The sequence below is a fragment of the Camponotus vicinus genome, unplaced genomic scaffold, assembly GCF_025532165.1.
Source record: "Camponotus vicinus isolate PSW18456_S1 unplaced genomic scaffold, iyCamVici1.0 SCAF_1, whole genome shotgun sequence".
NCBI lineage: Eukaryota > Metazoa > Arthropoda > Insecta > Hymenoptera > Formicidae > Camponotus > Camponotus vicinus.
In genome coordinates, this window is record NW_028141945.1 from 15,373,807 (window position 1) to 15,397,917 (window position 24,111).

A 24,111-nucleotide genomic window follows, 5' to 3' on the forward strand; every position below is an offset into this window, starting at 1 on the left:
TTCCGTTAAGTACTTTTTGAGTTATGATGCTTGAAATAATTTCTTAATTTTACATAAACCGTAAAATATCTTGTAAAATATTCATTTTTCGATTATCTTACCTTAATACTTTTATGTACAAAATAATGAGAGGAATCAATTGGTGTAAAGAAAACACATAGTTGTTTTTAAGAAAAAATATGGAATTGTTAATTGCAAATTACATATTTTTTCTTCGAAACAACTATGTGTTTTCTTTACACCAATTGATTCCTCTCATTATTTTGTACATAAAACTATTAAGGTAAGGTAATCGAAAAATGAATATTTTACAAGATATTTTACGGTTTATGTAAAATTAAGAAATTATTTCAAGCCTCATAACTCAAAAAGTACTTAACGAAAATGTACTTAATTATAGTGTTTTGGAAAGCTCTCGAGATGAGCTACAAGAATGTACAAAAATATATAGGATGTTCCATTTAAAAAAATTGAAGTGACCTTCACGTGACTTTCAAATGACTCTTCAAGGTCAAACCAATGATACCATCTTATGGCCCCCTCGAAACCATACAACTTTTGTCTAAAACATTTTTCTCTATCTTGCTTATTTTTCGAGTTATTTGGCTGCCTAAGTTAAAATGGGTCACCCTGTATATGCATAAAAGCGATGCGAGAGTTACGTGAGGAAGCGAGAAGGACGAGTGAAATAAGAGCGAACGAGATAGAAATAGCACGAGCAACGAGGACTCGAGCTCGAGAATCAGATTTTTCTTGCGCGCTATTATTTTCCTCTCGCTCGCATCTATTACTGTCTCGTTCGCTCCTATTACTGTCTCGCTCACTCCTATTACTGTCTCGCTCACTCCTATTATTGTCTCGCTCGTTCTTGTTACTGTTTCGCTCGCTCTCGATTCTTGGGTCCGCTTATCTTTCCGAGCTGTCTATCACGATTGTCAAGTGTGACAGAGAAAGTAAGACCATGAGTAGAGAGCGAGCGAGATGACCTATCATCAAAGAGTTCCGAAGTCTCTTACAATCGGTTTCTTCGCTTCCTCTCCATTCGCAATTCACGAAAATGTAAACATCTTATAAAATAAACATTGAAACTTTTATTTTTAATTTCATCGGTTTGAAAGTAATTTTAATGAATTAAAGAGATTTTTGCGATTAAAATGATATCAAACACGACGTAAATCGGGTAATTTTTAATTAGTCTGATAAAAATTTTATAATTATATTTTATAATTATATTTAATTAAATTTATGCGATTTATATCGTGTTTGATATTATTTTAATCTTAAAATTCTCATTATTCAATTAAAATTACTTTCAAATGAATAAAAAATGCATTTAATTTTTTGACATATATTCGTGAATATTATAAATGAAGTCTCATGTAAGAAACTTCGGAATCTGCGACATCGGGAATTTTTTCATTATTTATAATAATACACGACTTTAAATTGCCATAAAATAAAAACTAAAGCTTTGATATTTTATTTGATCTTTTTGATTAAAAGGGATTAATGAAATTTTTAAAATTGAAAATTATTCTAATAAAATATTGGGTTTAATGTGATTTCAATCGTAAAAATCAATGTGTACATGTATATAATAAAACTCTTAATTTCTCATAATTATAGTTTTATTTTAATAAATTAATAGTGTCTAATTTAAACTATAATTTTGAAAATAAGACTACATTGTATAAAATGTTGCATTGTACTTTACTTAATTTATCTTACTGAACATAACTTTAGAATTAATTTGATTTTTACGATTGAAATCACATTAAACTCAATATTTTATTAGAATAATTTTCAATTTCAAAAATTTCATTAATCCCTTTTAATTAAAAAGATCAAATAAAATATCAAAGCTTTAGTTTTTATTTTATGGCAATTTAAAGTCGTATATTATTATAAATAATGAAAAAATTCCCGATGTCGCAGATTCCGAAGTTTTTTACACGAGACTTCATTTATAATATTCACGAATATATGTCAAAAAATTAAATGCATTTTTTATTCATTTGAAAGTAATTTTAATGGAATAATGAGAATTTTGAGATTAAAATAATATCAAACACGATATAAATCGCATAAATTTAGTTAAATATAATTATAAAATTTTTATTATCAGACTAATTAAAAATTACCCGATTTACGTCGTGTTTGATATCATTTTAATCGCAAAAATCTCTTTAATTCATTAAAATTACTTTCAAACCGATGAAATTAAAAATAAAAGTTTCAATTTTTATTTTATAAGATGTTTACATTTTCGTGAATTGCGAATGGATAGAGGAAGCGAAGAAACCGATTGTAAGAGACTTCGGAACTCTTTGATGATAGGTCATCTCGCTCGGTCTCTACTCATGGTCTTGCTTTCTCTGTCACACTTGGCAGTCGTGATAGATAGCCCGGAATGATAAGCGGACCCAAGAATCGAGAGCGAGTGAAACAGCAACAAGAACGAGCGAGACAATAATAGGAGCGAACGAGACAGTAATAGGAGCGAGCGAGAGGAAAATAATAGCGCGCAAGAAAAATCCGATTCTCGAGCTCGAGTCCTCGTTGCTCGTACTATTTCTATCTTGCTCGCTCCTATTACTATCTCGCTCGCTCCTATTACTATCTCGCTCGCTTCTGTTATTGTTTCACTCGCTCTTACGTACTCATATACTGTCATGTTCATCTCGTTATCAAGCCTGCCGCTGGCAAGCGGCCGATGGCAAATTGTGACAAATAAATAAGTTAATCATTTTAAGATATATTTATAAGGGTATGCGAGTAATTTTAATGGAATAATGAAAATTTTGCGATTAAAATAACATCAAACACGGTATCAATCGGATAAATGTATTTAAATATATATAATCAAAATGTTTATTATCAGACTAATTAAAAATTATCCGATTTTTATTTTATAAGATGTTTACATTCGCGAGGAAGCCGAGTCCGCTTATCTTTACGACCTGTCAAGTGCGAGAGCGACAGCGAAACCGCGAGTCGAGAGCGAGCGAGATGACCTATCATCAAAGAATTCCGAAGTCTCTTACAATCGGCTTCTTCACTTCCTCTATCCATTCGCAATTTACGAGATTATAAAGTAAAAACTGAAACTTTTATTTTTTATTTTATCGATATGAAAGTAATTTTAATGAATTATTGAGATTTTTGCGATTAAAATGATATCAAACACGACGTAAATCGGATAATTTTTAATTGGTCTGATAATAAAAATTTTGATTATATATTTAACTACGTTTATCCGATTGATACCGTGTTTGTTATTTTAATCGCAAAATTTTCATTATTCCATTAAAATTACTTCTATACCCTTATAAATATATCTTAAAATAATTAACTTATTTATTTGTCATAATTTGTCATCGGCCGCTTGCCAGCGGCAGATTTGATAACGAGATGAGCATGACAGTATATGAGTACGTAAGAGCGAGTGAAACAATAACAGAAGCGAGCGAGATAGTAATAGGAGCGAGCGAGAGAGAAATAGTATGCCAGGCTGCAAGAAAGACTCTATTTCCAAGTTTTCGTTGCTCGTGCTATTGCTATCTCGTTCGCTCTTATTGCCATTTCGCTCTCTCTTATTACCTTCTCGCTTGCTCACATAACTCGTATACGCTATACACGCACACACACACACACACACACACACACACACACACACACATATATGTATATAAAACTTTGCTCACTTGAAATATCTACGCTATTTTTACAGATATGAAAAAATTGTAATTACGAAAATTGTACGATTAAAAGGACCATGATATGCTAGTAATATTGTTTTCGTAAGTGGAAGCGTTTTAGAAATTTCAAGATTATCTTCATATTTTTTAATGGAACCATCCTAATTTTTTTATATAAATCGATTCTTCGCAATATTCCGTGTAAAAAGTTATAAAGATAGTATAGTCAAAAATTGAACAGTTAACGAGATATTTGATTCTTTAAGTTGACATAATTTTATATAAATTATAAAATATCTGATAAAATGTTCATTTTTCGATTATTTTACTTTAATAATTTTATGCATAGAATAGTAAGAGGAATCAGTTAATGTAAAAAAAAACATATAATTGTTCTTAAGAAAAAATATGTCGCTGCTCATTGCAAATTCATATATCAAAAAAAAATTATATACATATATATATATATATATATATATATAGAGAGAGAGAGAGAGAGAGAGAGAGAGAGAGAGGATCGCAAATTCGTCATTTCTCATTTATATTAAAATTTATTTGATATTGTAAGCACCTTGCTATACAGCACTGGTGCTACCGACATTTTGTGCACATAGCACGGAATAGAACCAAAAATTGTGCACCTTATATGTTACCCTCTGAGAACATTCGTGCACCTTGGCTTCGTAGTTTAGGTGCACGTTTTTAAGGTCCACAGAGGGCGTATCGCTTTCAGGGATCACCTAAAAGCGGGCCATGACACCTCTCATTCTTCTCTCTGTTAGAATAAAGCCGACGGCACACGCTACGATTTTTCGTACTGGATTTGATAAGATTTAGGTCCATATTCTGAATCCTCTTTTATCGATAAAAATGCCTCTAAAAGTGGCTTATAAGCCTTCTGATTGGCTATAAGCCACTTTTAGAGGCACTTTTATCGATAAAAGAGGATTCAGAATATGGATCTTACTAAAAATGCACCAATCAGAATGCAGCATTTCTAATATTTTACTAAATCTTATCAAATCCAGTACGAAAAATTGTACCGTGTGCCGTAGGCTTAAGTTGTGGAACTGGGCCTAAGAAATTTTATGAAAATGGCTATGTAGTTCAATGTCTACGTTTTATATATAGAGGTCCTTTGAGTACGAGTTCTAAATCGGAGACATCAGGCCGCTCTCGAGCTTCTCTCTGGTACAAGCACCTATGCAAAATGTCCGTTCTCATGCTGTATTTTGGTTCTGTGACAGGAACTGGCCGCCTACGCACGTGCGTAATTTATACGAGGACATAGAACTGTGTTTGTGTAATTTTGTAAATCAGGGGAACTGTCAAAAACAGTGGATAACGATGCAGTTAGTATTATTGATAATATTGAATATGATCCGTTATAGATCTTTCTAATTTTTTATCTTGTAATTATATTTGCGAGGAGAATCTTCTCAATTTAAGATGTATAATGATGTAGAAGGTTAACGAGTATGTGATTACGAATACGAAATCGTTTAAACGATTATGGATAAGGATTTGTTGAATCCCAGGTGTTGAAGAGCATGGCTTGAATCAGCTGATTGACAGTTTTATTTTTCGCTGTTTAGGAAAATCCAGTTTGGTGGAGTACATGAGATATACTACAGCGAAGCATTGATATACTCACACTTGTAAAAGAGGATCCAATGGTCATGCGAAGGATGCCTTCTGAAATTTTTCTAGGAAATGGAGGAACTCTACATCGTTCCTTGATGTTTATACTGAAACTCGGCTGGCAGTCGAGATTCCGTTTGCCCGTACTTTTAGTTATTGTATTTGTCGCCATGGATTACAGATTACAATTAGAGATAGAATTTGGAGACAATGCAGACCAACATAATCATTTATAATATGAGCGTAAAAGAGAGAATGGATAGATGCATAAGACTGTTTCTTTATATATTTAATAACATATGCATATATGATGTATTATAAGGTTTAAATTATAAATATAAACTGTATTTAATTATACAACATAATGTAATATACAAACTGTTGAAATGTTAGCAATTGTATCATACATACTTTATAAGCACATGACATACATGAAATTTTTTGCTCAGTACTTGTCAATTTTTAATGCTTATACTTCCGCCAAACTGATATTGCATTTGTCATAATAGAATTTAAGAACTTTACGTTACATCTTATTATAATATATCACGAGAACACATGTATGCTATTCAAGTTAAGTTTATGATTTTATTACAGAAGAAAATAGTGATATGAAAGAAAGGAGTTAGAAAAAAGATAAGAGAGAGAGAGAGAGAAAAAAAAGATTGTATTTAGAAAATATTTGTGAGATAAATTGAAATTAGACCTTAATTAGTTAGATGACTGATAATTGAGATACTTTAAGAAAATTAAATAGCTAATTAAAAGTTAATGCTTATAAAATATAAAATTAGATTTAAAAAAACCTTTAATTGTTTATATATAAGTATATTATATTTCCTATCTATGATTTCCTGATTATTAAGATAAAAGATAAAAAAAAGATAAAGCAGCGATAAGAGGACGGATTTATTTGTTTCGCGTATGGCTGTAAAATTCTTTCTAACAATAAGATATAATTTGATTGACATATAAATACTAATATAATATTTTATAAATTATATATTTTGTAAACGCGCTAAAATAGGACAATTATTTATTTTGTAATTAATTTTTATATATTATATGTATAACGTAACATGAAAGTTGTGTTATGAATAAATAAACAAGAAGTAATTTATTTTATATCAAAAATTATGCATTAAAAAAATTCTCCCACTCTTTTAAGAAAAAAATATATTTTTCTTTATTATTTCAGAGTAACATATAAAGGATATGATCAAAGGAAATTTCAAACTAAAAATATTTGTTGATAAATTTATATAAACGCGATTAAAAAATTAATGATTTCTATGTAATTGAACATTTCTACTTTGCTTTAATTGTTTTATTATTTTAATTTTTATTAATATTTTTTATATTAATTTATATTAACTACCTATAAATTAATATTATTATAATATATATAATATATTAATTTATATATTAATTATATATATTATAAATATAATTATTCATAAGATATCTTATTCAGTTATTTATTATATAATATTATTATTTTTTATTGTAATACATGTTTTTTTTTTGAAGAGAAAGAAATCTCTTTTTTCTGCTCCCTCTATCCTTCTCTTTTTTAGGACACTTGAAGATAAACCCCGTAATTATGTATAAGCTATTATGTATACGCGAGATAAAATCAATAATCACTTTTTTTAATTCAGTCAAAGTAAGCTTGGAAGAGATTGAATTCCTCGTAGGTGGTTGTGGGGAGCCGCGATAATCCACGATAGTCCCGGAGGACGCTTTTCCTGTCAGGATACGTCCGACTTATGAAGAAAAAGTAGTACCGCGTGTTCTGGCATTCGGGAGCAACATGCTTTCCCTTCGATGAAGAAAAAGCGATCGACGATAAATTTCGTTTAGTTTACTCGATGTTTGTGGACATAGTGTGGGAGCTCTAGTGGGGGCCCAGTAGGGTTTATATAGACTGTGCGAAGAGACGTTATCGGTTTTTCTTCACAAACGCATCCCGATGGAAACTAAAATTGCAGGATTTTCCAGTGTTCTCGGGATCTTTCTTCTGTTCGCCTGCTTCTTGCAAACCGAAGCGGCATTTAATCTCGAAAGTTTCGGTAAGTGAATTAATCATATCAGAAATAGAAATATATATGTGAGTCGGGGTGTTTTTCGAATAAACTTGAAAAGGAGTTTCATCCGATTCAAAATACGTTATTTCACGATGTTTCAAAAGGTCGAGATGTATTGGATTTGTTTTGCTTCTCGTTCTGATCAAGTTTTTATTACACTCGAACGTTAGAAGCAACTTATCCAAGTGTGAAAATCAAATAATTATAGAATAATGAAATGTACAATTGCAGAACAAAAACTACTCGCCTTAGATAAGGTTCTCACTTATATTAATGATAGAACAGAGCAGATGAACGTGGACGCCACTTATGGCGTTACTTTAAGTGAAGGTAAAGAATTTCTTTCTAATTATATTGCCAATTAAAACTGTATAATAATCGCATATTTTTTGTAAAATGTCTAATTAAAGTAAGAGGCTTCTAAAATGTGAAGCTTTAATTATGTAAGATACTTTAAATTTTACCAGAGATGTATACAAAACAAATATATTTAATATAATATATTTAATATATTTAATACAAATTTCTAATTTAATTCAATGTAATATTTATAAATATTTAATATAAATATTTAATATAAATTTAATATAAATATTTAAATTTCTGATTAAATTGAATAATTAATTTCTTGAAATAGTTAACTTGATGGCGGCACTTTCCAATGATAATGTACAATATTTGGAAAACAAATTCTTTGTCTTTCTCAAAGAAATGCTCGCGTTATCCGATTTGACTCGAAGAAATTTGATGAATAACGTTGTCCCGACGAGCGAGATCGAACTTTCGCGTAAGTAGATGCACAATGTGAAACGAACAATAGTTTGCTTTTTACTATATTTTACATACATACATTTTCTATACTTAAAACGATATGTGTGATGCGTAATAAATAAGTATTTCAAAAGAGATAAAAAAATGAAAATGATAATAAAAAAATGTAAGAAAGAAGGAGCTCAAAAAATGTTAAAATCATTATCTTCAATTGCATTCTAGAAGTAGAACAGAACATTTATAATAACTAATAAAGATATTTATATATTATTTACAATAATAAAATATGTAATTAATACGTTAATTATAAAGTTGAGAAAATTGAATTTTTTTTATAAGAAATTAATTCAAATTTAATTCTTAATTTATGTCTCTCTTATTTGAATATTACTAGAAAGTTTTTATCGATTAATTCGTTTATCGATTACCAAATTCGAATACATTAATGCCCGATTTCACCAACCGCGTTCAACTTTAATCTTAGTTCAACTTACTCTTTGTCTCTTTTTAAAGGACGAGTTAGAAGGAGATAAAGAGTGAGTTAAACTAAGATTAAAGTTAAACGCGGTTGGTGAAATCGGGCATAAGTCTTCCTAATCGAATATCATTAAGTTCTTTTATCGATTATCAGTATATCTTGTGTCGAGTTTTGCGAGGTACAAAGTTTTTCAGTGCAATTGGCTTTAAACAATGTTACCCTGTGGATGAAACCTGTATGGTGGATGAGGATCTTTCCAAAAAATAAACCCACTCTCAACTGGAGATTAAACTATGAACAAGTCGTCGAATCCATTCAACATGGATGGCCAAATGAATTAAACAGCGATCAATGTTTGCTCAAAATTACGCAAAGCGCTTTAAACAAGGAGTGTAAAATTCCTCAGACTTGCGCTGAAGGATTGATTAGGCATGATAACGTTACGGGATATTCTCTCACCCATAGATTGCTTATAATCCAAACCGCTCAAAGAGTAAGACATTAATGGAGGTTTTTATTATTAATTGATTTTGTAAAAGATATCGCGTGCTTGTGTGTGGCAAAAGATCTTAAATTATCACTTGAATTTTTATATTTTATTTAAATTTTTCTGATTTTTATTTATATTTGTCTACATATCTTATTGAAGTGTTTATTAATACTTTTAAATGTGTGAGCATTAATTTAATATATTTTCAATTATATATATAATATTCTTATTATTTTATATTGTATATTTATTGTATATTACTTATAAAGAGAAAACGATTATTTTTTCTTATATCTTTCTCTTTCTGTTCATTTTTATGAAAAAGAAAGTGAAATAAAAATTTCTATACGAAATAAAAATTCCTATCGGTTTTAGTTTGGATGTCAAGAGACTGCATCGTTGCCATTTTCATATTTGGTACCTGCGTTATGCGCTAGAATTTTTCAGGACCTCGTTAATCTCGAAGCGTGGAATTTCCCAAACGTCTCACAAGATCTCATGATTGAACAAAGTACGCATATATACATAAAAAATATATTATACAAACTAAGATGTAAAATATAAAAAATAATATTTCGCATCAGATGAGTAGAATAAAGTGAGAGTACAAAAATGTTCATTAAATAAATTGCTCTTTCTTATTTTTTTTTTTTTTTAGTTATTTTGTGCGGAATGGAAGGCTATTACGAATTTCTCGATAAACATTATGAGGATTTGATATTAAGCTGGCCTCATTGGAGCGGTTGCTTTAAGTTACAAAGGTGATTAATGATAAATATATCTTTATTGATGATTATATTTATTTTTTAAATTATATAATTTCATAACACTCGATAGCATAATTATTAATTACATTTAATTGGCATATAATATATTAGAATTATAATATATATAATTGCATAATCGTATGTATTAGAAGTATTATAATTATAAATATACCACATAATAATTGTACAATATACATATATCAATTTCAGTTCATAATTATATTATCTATACGTTTATTATACATATATTGTCTAATGTTAGATTAAAGGCTAGGCACATACTTACCAAGCGTTATTTTGCAAAAAACACGAGATGAGTATTATGTTAAACGTTTCAGATTTTCTGAGAAGCACAAGATGACTCCGCGAGCGTCATCATCGACTGACTTTGGATGTAACAATCATATGACAGGTCTTGGCGCGGCGAGCCTTGCTTTATTTATTCGAGAAAATATAGAAAATGAGCTCGGTTCTTAAATTTTCAAGAAGATTTTCTTATCAAATGCTTATACTTCCTTCACAAATCTGATTCTCTTCATTAAATTCTTTTATTAAGATGACAAGAACACACATGTGAGATCGTTTGATTAAGAAATAGCCAACTTATATTGCTTAAAAAATACTTAACTGATTGTATTTTTTGAAACAAAACATGCGAAAAATGTATATCGTAGAAAGAAATTCTGAAAAAAGTTATGCAATTATCAGGACTGTAACGCATTCTACTGGACGAAAAGAAAATAATCTATGTTTATCATAAATAATATTATAAGACAAGAATGTTTGAAATATGGCACGAAAGGGAAAAATGAGAGTAAGAGATTAAAATAAAATAAAGTATAAAAATTCATTTTTTATAACAATGTTAGGATATTTTATATCTTGTTCTTCTCTTCTTGATAAGTAAGAAAGAAAAGAATTGATTGTTTATGATTATGCGATAATTTCGAAACTCTATTTCTTATTACTACTGTTACTTTAGTAATCTGAATAAGGCAGTATTTTTTCATATTATAAAAAAATAGTATTACTATAACTTTATAATAAATTTATAATAAAAATTATTATAAATTTATATATAACAAAACAATTTGTCATTAGTTTGCTAATTATCTATCTATCTCTCTTTTTCTCTTTTTTTAGTTTGTATAGATAATGAAAGTAATAATCTCCTTGCTTATATATGTATATATATATATATATATATATATATATATATATTACTTGATATTTAATTTAAGTAAAATAAACATTTATTTTAATTAATTAAATAAATACTTAATTTAATTAATAATATACAAAAAGCGTGTTTCTTATATATATGTTGATTAATAATTACATATAGAAAATTTAACTCTGTGCAGCCGCTTGAAAATAAAATTCTTTAAAAGTATGATATTTATATGTGCCTGGAGAGAAATAATAATGATATTAAAAAAATAAAAAAATCTATTTTAATCTATAAGCTTATTTTATCATAGATTGTGGGATGCATTTACGAAACAATACATCCGGTCATATAAATCGAAATATATCGTGCTTTGGTATACGAAAAATAAGCTGCGCGATGGATGAATATATATCTACGCGATGTTATTAATATAAAGATCTGCGAAAAGATATATTTCCATGTCGTTTCGCTTCCGCTCTGTCTTTTGTACAATTTATTGTACGATAAGTTGCGATTATGTGTAAAAAAACAGGTCATTTTTTTAAACTATTCATGATAACGACATGGTCATTTTTTTAAACTAGTCATGATAGTGACGTTGTCGTTTTACATTTTCCAAGGTCGTTCTTTAGCAAACCAGGTGGATACGCGAAAGCGACATGAATCATCGCAAAATTGCAAAATTGTAGTCGACTATCGTTTCGATATGAGCTTGTATTGTGAATGATATAATGAATCACTTCGCGGGCGAGCTGGACCGTTGTAATCGCGCAACCATGCATTCAATCCTTCTCTCATGGCCTTCGGTAATTATACGGTTTTCCATAAGGACCCATTCTTTTGTTCATTTTCTCGATCCCCAGTTCTTGAAAATAACTGTACACCACCAGCCACATGTATGTGTATATCACTGCAAGAAGATTCAAAATAACATTACAGAATCTGATTATTTATGGATGTAATATTAATTTTTTACGTGTAAATCTTTGGTAAAAAATAATTGATTTTTATGATTTATCTTATAATTTTTTATAATTAATATTATTATTTAAATTATATTAATGTATATGTTTTCATCATCATTAAATTAAAACTAATTCATTCATTAATTGGATGAGATCTTAAGACCATCTAAAGATCTTAAGACCATCTAAATCTATACTTGAGACGAGAGAAATCTTGAATATAAAATTTTAAACTATAAATATGAGCTCGACTTTCGTGAAACTTTTTTTGTCCTCGATCATCAGTTTAAAAAAATAATTTTCTTTAAAATAATATATTTTTTATATGTTATTAAAGATCTTACAGTTGCATTTATGTTAGATGATTGATGTTAAGTACTCACCAACAGCAAGTATACCGAAGACAAGCCAAAGAACACCGTTGATAACTTCGTGCTTTACGAAGAACATGATCGCGGTATAAAGGATGCTCACAAGAAGGCCGATGACCAACATTATACCCAGGACCACCCATGGCAGCATCATAAATGTATTTTTCTGCAAATTCAAATTGGAATTATGTTAATCTTATATATTATTCGTTTAATTCAATTTTCCTGAATTAAATTTTGTATAAAATATATACATACTTTCACATAGTGAATATCTTAAGATACAATATGTGCTAGTAATATATAAGGTATATAAAAGCTGTACTTATATTTTGCATCATTAATTTTTTTTAACATTTAAAAAAATTTTTTTGGAACAAATTTTTAATGTAAAAAATTTTTTAATCTTGTATTTGATGACTTTTCATATGTTTCGCCGCTTGAGTCTCTCGTTATTTAAATGTTCTCCTACAAAATTTTCAGTTATCGAGAAATATTTTCTTACTCTTAAGGCGCCGATTATGAGCAGCGTAGAAATCAGGATGGTCATGCAAAGGTTGATCGCAAAGATAATCTTCACAGTCGTTTTATCCAGAATGTCGACGATTATCGTTTTCCATTCTACGTTCGCCGTGAAGATCAGAATTAAAGAAATGATAGCAAGCACCTGCACGAAAAATTTACGTAACATTAAATCGCATAACTTAAAAAATACACGAACGATAGTACTTACGATTCCGCATACTCCGCTAAAAATCGTTCCCGTTTTCAGGGAACAACATCTGCAACACGTTCTCAATTGTATACTGAAAGGAGAAAAATAGCGAAATTAAATCTTATCGAAATTACATAATAACATAAATAATAAATTATTAATAATATTTAATTATTATAAATTATTAAAAATAAATTATTTATCGCTGTAAATATAATTTTTTATATAATTATTTTATAATAATTATAATTATTATTTTTAATAATTATTTTTTAATAAATCATATTCTCTCTCTCTTTCTTAAATATGATAGGTATGTTTTACAAGTTTCAAGAAATTCAAAGCAGCTGAAGAATAATTAAAAAAGAAAAAAAAAGATTAAAATAATATTTTCTGCAATTTGTTTAGAAGCAGAGAGAAAAAAATAAAAAAGCTTCGCTTTTGAAACAACTTTTGTGTTTCCTTTTCAAGACTATCTCGATCGAAATAGATTCCAATACGATTCACATAATTCTGTCATAGATCTGCCACACCCGCACCTCACCCACTAATCCCAAGTGGTGACGTAACGAAGGCGAGTTACGGAATATTGGGCGATGATGCGACGGGATCTCATATCGCGACCTCATGTACGCAAAGTTAATCTTCGAAAATAGGGGAAATTTAGGTCATTGGCACGTGTCGCGCGCTTGCGCCTATTTTAGATACTTAAGCGAAGCTCGCAAGCAGACTCGCGCTGACCTTCCTTCCGGCGTTTATTATTCCTCCGACACCCGGGAGATCCGGGGAAGATGGATACATCCGTGCAAAATAAACGCGCGCAGATGCACATACGATAACAACGAATTTTACTAAGCATCGCTCTTCTTTTTACGATGATTTCAGGTGAAGTCATTGATGAGCCACTAAGCATAATCAGCATTTTTAAACGAGTACAAGTTGGACTCGACATCGGAAGACTCGCGATGCATTCTTGCGTTCTCCGGAAATCGGCCAAGATCATCGTCATGACGAAGGTTCAGCTCGAGACCTTCCGATCCCCAATAAGGAAACGCGTCCTACTCGGTCCTATGTCGTTCTCGCGAACTTTCTCGTTCACCTCGAGCGAGTGAACAAAACTATCACGTCACCGATCGTGATTAAGATCACCTTGGTGATTCACCTTCGCGAATCGACGATTGTACTTGACCGATGATCTTGGGAGCACGAGAGAAAAAGACTTTAAGACGTTTCGCACACCTTGGTCATCTTGATTCTCGAAACGTTAGAAAGGAGAGAGAGCGAGAAATCGATTTATGTGAATGAAGAGATCGCTTTTTGCGATCTTTGAAAATTGATGATGAGGCAAATTTAAATGATGGAAAAACTCTTTCCATTAAAAAGACTTGAAACGTTAAGTGAAATGATCGAAATTGTAATCTAGGTGATGTCAAAATTCGTAGAGAATTTCTGCTTTTATAAGTCTCTTCTTATAAGTCAAACTAAACCGGTTTTGTTCGATGAAAAATCATTGCATGTGTGCGAGAATTTTACATGAATCTCTGATGTCATAATTAACGATGACATCAAGTAATAACGATCTTTGACATTCCGTTGTAAAAGATTCGAGATTTCTCTCTCTCCAGAAAATGTCTTTGAAAAGAATCGAAATGTGAAAGTTCTCAAAACTACAATTATACGAGATATATAGTTGTGTGTCCACTATAGTAGAGAATGAACTTGCTGTTACTCATAAATGCATCCCGGAAGAGCACTGCACTATGCACTGCTGAAAGGGCGATTCTATCCGGCTCGCGCAAAAAGGGATTACGTCATTGCATAGAGATCACTGTGAGTGATTCTTTCCGACGAAGGAACGATCGTTTTAAATGTTAATATCCTAAGAGAGCATTTTTTTTTATGTGATGCGTGTCTTTAGACATTTATATATATGCCAATTATTGATGAAAATTATTAAATTATCAAATTAAATTAAATTTAAATTAAAATAAATTTAATTCAATTTAAATTTAATTAAATTTAATTATTAAATTAAAAAATATTAAATAAAAATGTGAGCTATTATATTTTGCATTTTTGAATAATTTATATAAATATTTATTTATTTATTTATTTATTTATTATATATGTATATATTTTTTTTAATTAATGTGCGCCCAATTTTGTATTTTCTAAATTCTATTTTTAAAACAAAAGGGAAAAATAACATCTAATTAACGTCTAATGACATTGACCCACATTTATATTTCAAGTGCGATACATATAAAATGTGACTGTGACGTCAAATGTTTATCATACTTGGAATATATGTACTTACGTATGCATTTGTGCGTAATTGATGAAGATAAGAAAAAAATTCTTGCGGAAAACAACCTCGTAAGATCGACTCGGATACAATTGGCCCGTTGCATGCGGAATTGACGTTAAATTTAGGCGGTGAGTAAGCCAAGCGCAAAAAAACGTTGGTTAAAAATATACAATACTACTCGATAGGCCCATCACTTCAATATTGTTTTTCTCGATCTAGATATATATTTAATTAAGAATGAAAGGAAAAAGGGATGACTTCTGGGGAGATTTTTCACGTGCATTTCATTTGATGCCGCGATTAATGTAAGAAAGAGGTGCGGCCTTAGGACAAGAATGAAGAAGATCAATATTGTACAAGCAAGTTTAGGTAATCTTTATAATTTTCTTGCACACATCGATCTCTTAAGAAGATTTTTTTTTGTAAAAAAATTAATTAATTTTTTTAAGATTTTTACTATTTTATTCCTAGAAAGAAATACATATAATATTTTTTTCACGGAAAATATTCCACAGAATATTGAATATTTCTGTTTTACACGAACATATAAAAAATAATGATAAGAAAAGTTATTTAACGAGGAAATATATGACTATAAGAGATAATTTTTTTTAAATTGAAACTCTTATTATCATCATTTTCCCTGGAAATATTCAAATATAAGGTTTTATATGCTTATCTTGTTTATTAATTTATATATATATGTTATTTTATGATTTTTACACGAGTTGCACTGTGTTGAAAAGTCACATTGAATCAATGTTTACAAAATTTTATCGAGTCTTTCGCGTTAATTGCGTCAATAAGTCATTATGCGATTCCGCAAATGTCATCTCATGTCAGTGTTTACGAATGCGAAGAGTGTCAATGCCAAACGATTTCCAAGTACAATGGATATGAAAATGCACTAACATGTGAGCCACGTGATAAGTTGCACGTATATTTACGAGGCACGTGAACGTTTAAAACACGCTGTATACAAAATTGCGAGTGTCTTATTTTTATACTTCGGTCACGCGCGCGACCTTCTTTTACTTCCTCTAGAGTTTTCAGTTTTTTGAAATTTGTAATTTTTTCGAATAATTTTTTTGAGGTCGACGAAACTGGAAGAAGATCTAAAAAATGCCTTTCACCTACTTACGCTTGATTTTAAATAGGATACATTCTTGTTTAATCAAAATTGAATGAATTATAATAAATTGTAACGCTCTAAAAAATATAACGTTATTAAATTAAATTAGCTATATTTATTATAATATTAATAAATATTTTAAGTAACACTTATCGAGATACTTATGTGTGCACATGCGTAGGTAAAGTAAGAACGAGGTCCCTTCACACGCGCGATTGATAAATCGCGCACGATCGTAATAAATTATTACATCGCTGTAAAACGCTCCGGAGTAAAGTATGATCGAGTTACATCACTACCGGAGCCACCTTGTTTACTCGCTGACTCGGTATCTGGCTACCTTGCTTGCGAATAATCTATCATTCACTTTCAATTAATGACCGTCAAATCCCTTACATCGCACTCATTAACAGCACTTGGACCTGCTGTCAATCCAGCTGTCAAATGTCACGTTGATTCGCGAAGGCGGGTATCGCCAGATACTCACTTCATCTCGGGGCGAGATCTCCTTTCTTGTGATCGATCACGCCGATCTAGGGATGGATGCCGAGGAGACGCGAGACTAGACTAGAGATACGAGGTGGAAATCGTCCGCTCGCGATAGGAGATGACCAGAAACTGTGCCAAGAACAGCGCGCGCGGCCAACCGCGCCAAACCGCGGATGGTGTACACCTACGACAGTCGTGTACACACCTACATGTCGGTGCCTTGGTGCCACCAACACCAAGTCGGCGCAAATCTGTGTCTGTGTGTTTGTGTGTACGTCTTGTGTGCGCTACCGCGACTTACGCGAATGGCATATATCGCGGATGGAGAACGCAAGGGGAGGAGGGGGAGGAGGAGGAGGACGGGGGACTCTTGGAGAACGGACGCGATCGCGCTTTTTATACGAATCGCTAGCGAGATCTTACGAGAGCCCGCTCTCTTGACACTCTCTGGTAAACAAGCCGAGTGTAACCGCTTCTCGAGGATCTTTGATCTTCATATCCGTCACGCGTCTAACCGAGAAAGTCCGCGTTTTGCGTCGCGGATTCGCGTCTTAGATCCGCGTTAGAGTCTCTCCCGATCGCGGTCGTTAACTTAGAGATGAGTTTAATGGAGTAGAAAGTAGCTCTCGATGACGTTTACTCCGATTTTTGAAATAAAATTTCACAAATATTTATTCTTATTCGGGATAAAATATTCCAAGTCCTGGTTATCTTAAAGCTTCCTACAGAGACTTTCAGTGAAATAGAATAAGTCTGAGAGTTGCGAAAGTGTAACACGCATTCACGAGGTCAAGAGTGGAGTAAAAAGGTTTCAATGTTTTTAGAAACATGACTGAATCATTATGATGATTGCATCAACACCAGAAAGAAAGAGAGAGAGAGATTATTTTATAAAAAGCGCAAGTTGGCACGTGTAAAATAAATTTACCGAGTAATATATGATGTATAATTAATTATATTATTATTATAGCGTGGCATAATATTTCTGCGATAAGTTGTCCAGAGGAAAAAGCTAAAAACAGCTGAGAAATTGCGTTTGTTAGTTTGCGCGCGTCGAGCGACCTCGAGATAACATTTTAAACCAATTGACATTGCCACTATATTTGCGCACATAGGTAATGAATGGTTTTACACACGCTTCCATATCTCGGTATGTAATTAAAACGCTTGTTCCAAGTCCGACAATTCGCAAAAGTGCAAACATTGCATTTTCCCCATGCATATAGACAGAGATATATTTTTATTATCTATTATTAATTTATATCAGAAGCTGCCTCTGTAAAGTTCATCACTGGAATCAAAAATAATATTTAGATTCAGTTAAATGTATCTAGCTTCGTATTCGAATCGAAAATTAAATAAATTGTCACAACTTTGCGAAACAGTTATAAAAAAAGAATAACAATAATTTTTTTCATTTTCTATTTTTTTAAAAAAGTATATGGGATAGAATATATATGGAAGTAAAATTGGAAATAAAATTTGGAATAAAATTTGGAATAAAATTTAAAAATTGGCAAACAAAAAAATTCATAATTATAATTAATAGCAATGATGAATTATGTCTCCTTTAAGATGATCTTGATACAGAAGCGTTAAATCAGTTGCAGGCTTTCAGGCTTTCATAACTCTATTGTACAAACGTTAAAGAGATATTTTTTTATTTCGTAAATATAATTTCTCCACATTTATTCGTTTTTTATTTAAAATACTAAAACTTTTTAAAAAAGATTTTTAAAATTTTTAAATATTGATGAATATTTTTAATGTATGTGAAATGTATGTGAAAATGAAGAAAACGAAACATCGAGATTTTACATCCATTCATCGATAGCGCATAAACGTGCAGTTGTTCTGTCTACTTAACCTATTGGGTTAAGTAGACTACTTTTATTACAAGAATTTTCGTTAATTCGAACAATGCAAAATTAAAAGCGTCAAGTCAAGAAATGATCGTAAGGTCGAAAAATAAGCTTCAGATCAAATTAATCTCGGAGCTCTGGCTACGCGATGTCTGTCTTTGCGTCTTTAGAAGTACAAATAATATCGATAAATGTCATAAGCTTAGTAAGTATCTTGGCAATATTAGGTTTTATGATGTGTAGAATTTAAGAAAATATTATTTATATAAAATTATCTTTTTTTTTATAAATTTCTTACAATAAAAGTTTTCTGAAAAATTATTAAAAAACTTTAACGTGCACATTTGAATTATAAATCGCGTTGCAAATTTGTAAATTTCAATTTGTATAATTATTATGAATTATCCAAATCATACTTGCGAAAATTACAAATAAAATATACAATTAATATTTCGAATAATGATAATTTGATACAAATAATTAAAGCGCAAGATTTTAGACAATAATTATGAGAATTGTTACGTATTGAAACTTCAACTCGCGCTTTGTTTGCTTAATTTAAATTAATTATTTTGCATTTTAGATTGACAGCATTTGGAGCTGGTTCAAGTGGGATCAGCAGCTAGAAAAGATTTCAAACTTTTCAGTTTCCGATAATTTAGACGTGAAAGATATCGATTGGCTTAAAACGGGTTAGTACTTTACCTTGTATAGACTAGAGATATAGTTTTTTTTATATTATATTAATGTTTCTCAAGAATATTCTTGTGATGTTAAAAGCAGAAATTAAAGATGAAAACTCTCTTCAGTTCTATCGTGGATTGTCCTGATTCGGTTTATCATCAACCGTGTCTCGCTTCTTGCATACATAGTTAACATCTGCACGGTAGCGACACGAAGATGGCAAAACTTGCTTATATTTTGGATGGTGCTCAGTCTTCTAAGAGACATTGTTTTGGAAATCATCGTCATTATCATTGCCTTCTTACAATGGCACAAGGGAAGCGTTTCGACGTGGCTCTTCGTCGGGTTTGTCACAGAAAAAATATTTTGGCTGGGTAAATAAGAAAATTTGATCAAGGAAAAAAAAAACATAAAATAATATTTATATGAAAAATAAGCTTTTCTTACTTGAATTGATGACTTTTGCGCTAACCTTTCCAGCAATTTCGATCTGCAAATGGCGGACAGTTCTCAAGTGGTACATGCGACTGCGAAGAGAGATGAAAATCCGCATGTTCGTGAAAATTGCGCGGAGAAGCATCGCGAATCTCGTTAATATTCCCGGAAGAATCGGTCATTCTCTAGACGACGAGTGTCTCGATATAGCGACGATCAGACGGAACAAGTACGCGAATCTACTGAAACTTTCAGAGAAATCGTCTAACAAAATCAACTTCGGTTTACGAATTTCCAAGTCGTTGACGACCTTGATTACCAACGATGACAGTCACGATTCGAACGATACGAACGGTTTTAATACCAACGACTTGAGCGTGGCAGAAAAATCGATGAGGATGCTGGGTATAACCGCGGAGGACGTGATGGACGCGTGTGCCAGGATACAGGAGCGATCCTACTGGAGTGCACAAAACGAAATAACGAAGACTCCCGAAGCGATAGAAGAAGCAGGTGCAATACAAATTTCCTTGGAAAAAGATGAAGAAGAAACGGATGATGTCTCACGAAAGGAAAAGAAAGACAAAGAAGAAAATATGAAGAAACCTGTAGATCGTATCTTGGAAAAGAAAGATGTTGCGAGAGATTCTCAGATAGAAAAGGACGAAAGAAAAGATGAGAGAGAAGTTAATGATGCTTTAAGGAGTAAACAGACGACAATAGACATAGAAAAAGCTGTGGATTATAACTTGATGGAGGAAGTTATTATACGAAGTTTTCAGATAGAAAGAGAAAGGGAGGAAGAAGATAACAAGATCGATAAGAAAGAACAGACTTTGATTGACAAAGAGCAAGATGGTTCATTGACAAAAAGTGGGGACGTTACATTCGACAGACTAGATAATCGCGTGAAATCAACGGAGTCTCATAAGCTTCAAGAAGACGCATCATCAAGAAGGAGAAAAAGGGAAGAAGAAGCGGAGAGGCTGGCAAAAATCTGTCCTTTGTCTTCTGTCCAGTGCAAAAATGCGAAAAATATAGAGGTCAAGCCATGCTCTTCTCTTGTGAGGAAACTGGAGACGAAACCTATTCACCCTATTTCTACAAACCAGAAGGAAAAGTGGTTCGACCAACTCGATCGAAGAAACTCTTATCGAATGAAATTAACGCCAAACGGTTCGGATAAGAAGGAACATAAGAACTCGAGGACGTCATTGTGTGCGTGCCATCGTGCTTTGAAGAGAAATACCGAGAAGGGGAAGCTTGATCGATCAACTGACATCAATGATGTAAAACACGATAGGAAAGAATTTAGGCATTTTATGTCTATTATTAATTCTCAGAAAGACAAGATGAACGGATGCGGGTCTGCGTTCAAATATTCAGAGGCGTACCGTTTAAGAAAACGGATCCAAAAGGCCGAGGGATCTTCCACGAAGCAGACGGTTGCCTGGGAAAGTATGTCCTTGGCCCAAACTGCACGACCCTCGGGATACGCGAGGGATGTCGTCGCGACTAATAAATCGTCCGGGATTTGTCAGAGGAACGTTCAGAGCGAAGCTTGTGCCGAATCGATCGACTCACGTTCCATCTACAACGCGTCCTTGACGGAAAAGAATTATGCGAAATCGGAGAAATGCGAGACGAAATGTCCGGAAGCTAGTGATCTTACGTTGCTGGCAAATAAAAGAGGAGTGAAAGCGAGAAGAAGGCAGGATTTGTCGCCGAATCGCAAACTATCGAGCGAGGAACGCGAAGCTGTAGAGTTGAGGACTTTGAGAGCCTTTAATGAGCTTACTCTGTTGGAGGATAAGAAAAAATTGGAAGCGAAAAGGAATCGCGACTCACTGAATTATGAACAACCGACGAGGGGATCTGAAGTGCCGGGAATGAAAGTTTGTAAACCTCACGACGACCTTACTTTACCGGAAGAGCAAAAAGAAATGGGTACAATAATAAGAGGACATGATTTCTCGAGTCGCAAACGACCGATGCAAGACTCGAGCTCTTTAAAAGTTTCCAAGTATACATCAAAAGATAAGGAAGAGCTAAAAGCTGAAGAAAAACATGATTCATCAAAGGACGAAACATCAGAGGAAAATGTTGAAAATTCAAGGAGCGTTTCTGATCATCTTTCGGAAGTTAATCGCGAGGAAATTGGGATCCTCTCGTCCGAGGCTCGACGTGGAAACGCAAACAATAGTCTTCAGTTAAACGAACGTTACACGGGACAAGCGTATACTTCGCTGAATCTCAGGGAGATCACGAGGAACATTGAGTGGACCGTCCATCCTCGGGGAATTGTTCTGACCAACAAGAACTTGCACCGTCAGTTCTCGGAGAACGGAAGACGCGAGAGCCAGCAGCGCGATATCGTCGACGACAATGTCGCCAGCACGTTGCACAGCGCATTCTTCTTCAAACCCGAAATCGTAACGAGGGTCTTCCGGCGAGCTCAGACGAGGATCGGCGAGTCTCTCCCGAGCTTTCCGACATTCTGGCACGAGGATATCAACACGGAATTCGTCTGCCAGGTGAACAACGAGATGGCCATACAGGGCAATCGAGACTCGTCACCCTTTGACCTGGATCTCGAACGAATAGCGGGTCAGACCAACTTTGGGAACCCGTCCTTTCCCGATGCCAACGGCAATCGCGTTGCTGAAGAGGAAAATCGCAACCTGTGCATAATATTTATCGATCAGGAACAGGCGTCCCACGAATCGGAGACCACGATCATAGAAGATTCGGTTGTCAGACCCCAGGAGCAGAACGCGCGCTCGAGTGTGGAGACTACTGAAGCGACGAACATCCTCTTGGTGTGCATATTGAGAGACTTTGGCCTGGAAGTGTCAGAGGAAAATATACATGACGTTACCGAGCAAAATACGGAGGAATATGGAGATATAAGTAACGTCATCGCCAATTTTCAATCTTCGAATGAGACAAGCCCTGAGGAAGAAGGAGATAATAATAGGAGTAGTACAATCTCGTCACATCAACAGATTTTGATTCCGAATGACAGTTGCCTGGATGATGGCGTCACGTCACCTGTCAACCTGCTGCAACGTGATAATCCTTACAATTTGCCAGATGAAAGACACACAAGTGCGCTCGATATTTCTTCTGAAAAGAGAACACATGAGAATAATTCGTCTCTTAAAGACGTTAACAATAATACAGAGTCGCAAGCATCTAATAGTAATAATAATCAATTCGACACGTTAGTCAATAAAAGCAAGAAGAGTGTATTTAATCAGACTCCTGAAAATGCCTTGCAATTATCTTCTTCTGGCTCACCATCATTTATTAAAGAAGATAATTTCAATCAATCAATGCTAAGGTCAATCGACGAGGAAGAACTGCAAAGATTGACGCAACTTTCGGCCAGCGAAGCTACGTTAAAAAACCAAGGAACAGAATCAATAATGAACTTGAAAACCACAAATCGCGATATGATATCGCAATTTAAGGCTGTCGAAACCTTAGATTCATTAGAAATGATACAGAACGACGTAAAAAACGAAGACGAAAATAGGGATATTTACGGAAAGGCAAATATATTTTCGACTCATCGATTTTCCGGGACGAATCAAAATGAGAGGTTGCAACAAAATGACAGCTTTTATTCCATGTACGAGAGAAACCACGACGGTACAAAGACACCGATCTCATTCGGAGATGGCAGTTTGATGGAAGAGTTTTCAAACAGCACTATACCGTCTTCAAATGCTTCCGCCAGAAATTTTTAGTAACAGAAGCTGCGTAAAGAATTTGTTCAATATAACTGAAGGCTAATCAATATAAAATTAATATAAAAGAGAAAGATAAGATATTGTAAAATTACAAGCTTAGATCAATCGCAATTTCTTCACTATTAAAAATTATAGAAACGTTTTACCGCTCATCAAAATTATGAAAAAAATTGCACGGATATTACAATAATATTTGAAAAAGAATTTGACAAATTTGCTTGCGAAATATTTTTATAATTATTAATAAATAATTGGCATAAAAATTAATTGGAATATTACTTACATTTCTATG

General features: G+C 32.6%; 3 protein-coding genes and 1 long non-coding RNA gene across 7 annotated transcripts; 3 read left to right on the forward strand and 1 right to left on the reverse strand.

The window, feature by feature from the left end:
- The first annotated feature begins 4,695 nt into the window (after positions 1-4,695).
- LOC145969004 (uncharacterized) lies at positions 4,696-6,464 on the forward strand. The gene is made up of 2 exons (XR_014437937.1): positions 4,696-5,050; positions 5,294-6,464. It is a non-coding gene; the product is annotated as an uncharacterized LOC145969004 (long non-coding RNA).
- Positions 6,465-6,993: 529 nt separating this feature from the next.
- On the forward strand, positions 6,994-11,429 carry LOC145977281 (UPF0764 protein C16orf89 homolog). The gene is made up of 7 exons (XM_083109145.1): positions 6,994-7,411; positions 7,658-7,756; positions 8,064-8,213; positions 8,870-9,168; positions 9,541-9,676; positions 9,824-9,926; positions 10,271-11,429. Exons 1-7 carry the CDS (start codon positions 7,312-7,314, stop codon positions 10,407-10,409), a joined length of 1,026 nt encoding a protein of 341 aa, XP_082965271.1. The 5' UTR covers positions 6,994-7,311; the 3' UTR covers positions 10,410-11,429.
- LOC145977289 (uncharacterized) lies at positions 11,163-17,387 on the reverse strand. Of its 3 annotated transcripts, none has more exons than XM_083109165.1 (5): positions 17,082-17,387; positions 13,173-13,245; positions 12,945-13,106; positions 12,452-12,605; positions 11,163-12,013 (listed from the first exon to the last, which is right to left on the reverse strand). In XM_083109165.1, the coding sequence occupies exons 1-5, from the start codon at positions 17,084-17,086 to the stop codon at positions 11,898-11,900; spliced, it is 510 nt and encodes a 169-aa protein (XP_082965291.1). In that variant the 5' UTR covers positions 17,087-17,387; the 3' UTR covers positions 11,163-11,897. The 3 variants fall into 3 exon arrangements, with proteins under 3 accessions (XP_082965291.1, XP_082965278.1, XP_082965284.1); XM_083109152.1 differs by lacking the exon at positions 17,082-17,387 and adding an exon at positions 16,991-17,031; XM_083109158.1 differs by lacking the exon at positions 17,082-17,387 and adding an exon at positions 15,472-15,863.
- Positions 17,388-18,892: 1,505 nt separating this feature from the next.
- Positions 18,893-24,093, forward strand: LOC145977237 (uncharacterized). Of its 2 annotated transcripts, XM_083109041.1 has the most exons (4): positions 18,893-19,150; positions 19,529-19,637; positions 19,755-20,003; positions 20,110-24,093. In XM_083109041.1, exons 1-4 carry the CDS (start codon positions 19,094-19,096, stop codon positions 23,814-23,816), a joined length of 4,122 nt encoding a protein of 1,373 aa, XP_082965167.1. In that variant the 5' UTR covers positions 18,893-19,093; the 3' UTR covers positions 23,817-24,093. The 2 variants fall into 2 exon arrangements, with proteins under 2 accessions (XP_082965167.1, XP_082965171.1); XM_083109045.1 differs by lacking the exon at positions 18,893-19,150 and having other exon boundaries at positions 19,729-20,003.
- Positions 24,094-24,111: the final 18 nt, after the last annotated feature.

Bases quoted from the DNA above. Each gene is read 5' to 3' on its own strand.
- LOC145977281 (XM_083109145.1), top strand. From the start codon at position 7,312: ATGGAAACTAAAATTGCAGGATTTTCCAGTGTTCTCGGGATCTTTCTT. The intron at 7,757-8,063 runs GTAAAGAATTTC...TTCTTGAAATAG, and splicing joins TGGCGTTACTTTAAGTGAAG to TTAACTTGATGGCGGCACTT. The intron at 9,927-10,270 runs GTGATTAATGAT...TAAACGTTTCAG, and splicing joins GGTTGCTTTAAGTTACAAAG to ATTTTCTGAGAAGCACAAGA.
- LOC145977289 (XM_083109152.1), bottom strand. The intron at 13,107-13,172 runs GTAAGTACTATC...TTTTTCGTGCAG, and splicing joins TTAGCGGAGTATGCGGAATC to GTGCTTGCTATCATTTCTTT. The intron at 12,606-12,944 runs GTAAGAAAATAT...TTGAATTTGCAG, and splicing joins TCATAATCGGCGCCTTAAGA to AAAAATACATTTATGATGCT.
- LOC145977237 (XM_083109041.1), top strand. From the start codon at position 19,094: ATGTCTGTCTTTGCGTCTTTAGAAGTACAAATAATATCGATAAATGTC. The intron at 19,151-19,528 runs GTAAGTATCTTG...TTTGCATTTTAG, and splicing joins CGATAAATGTCATAAGCTTA to ATTGACAGCATTTGGAGCTG. The intron at 19,638-19,754 runs GTTAGTACTTTA...AACTCTCTTCAG, and splicing joins TATCGATTGGCTTAAAACGG to TTCTATCGTGGATTGTCCTG.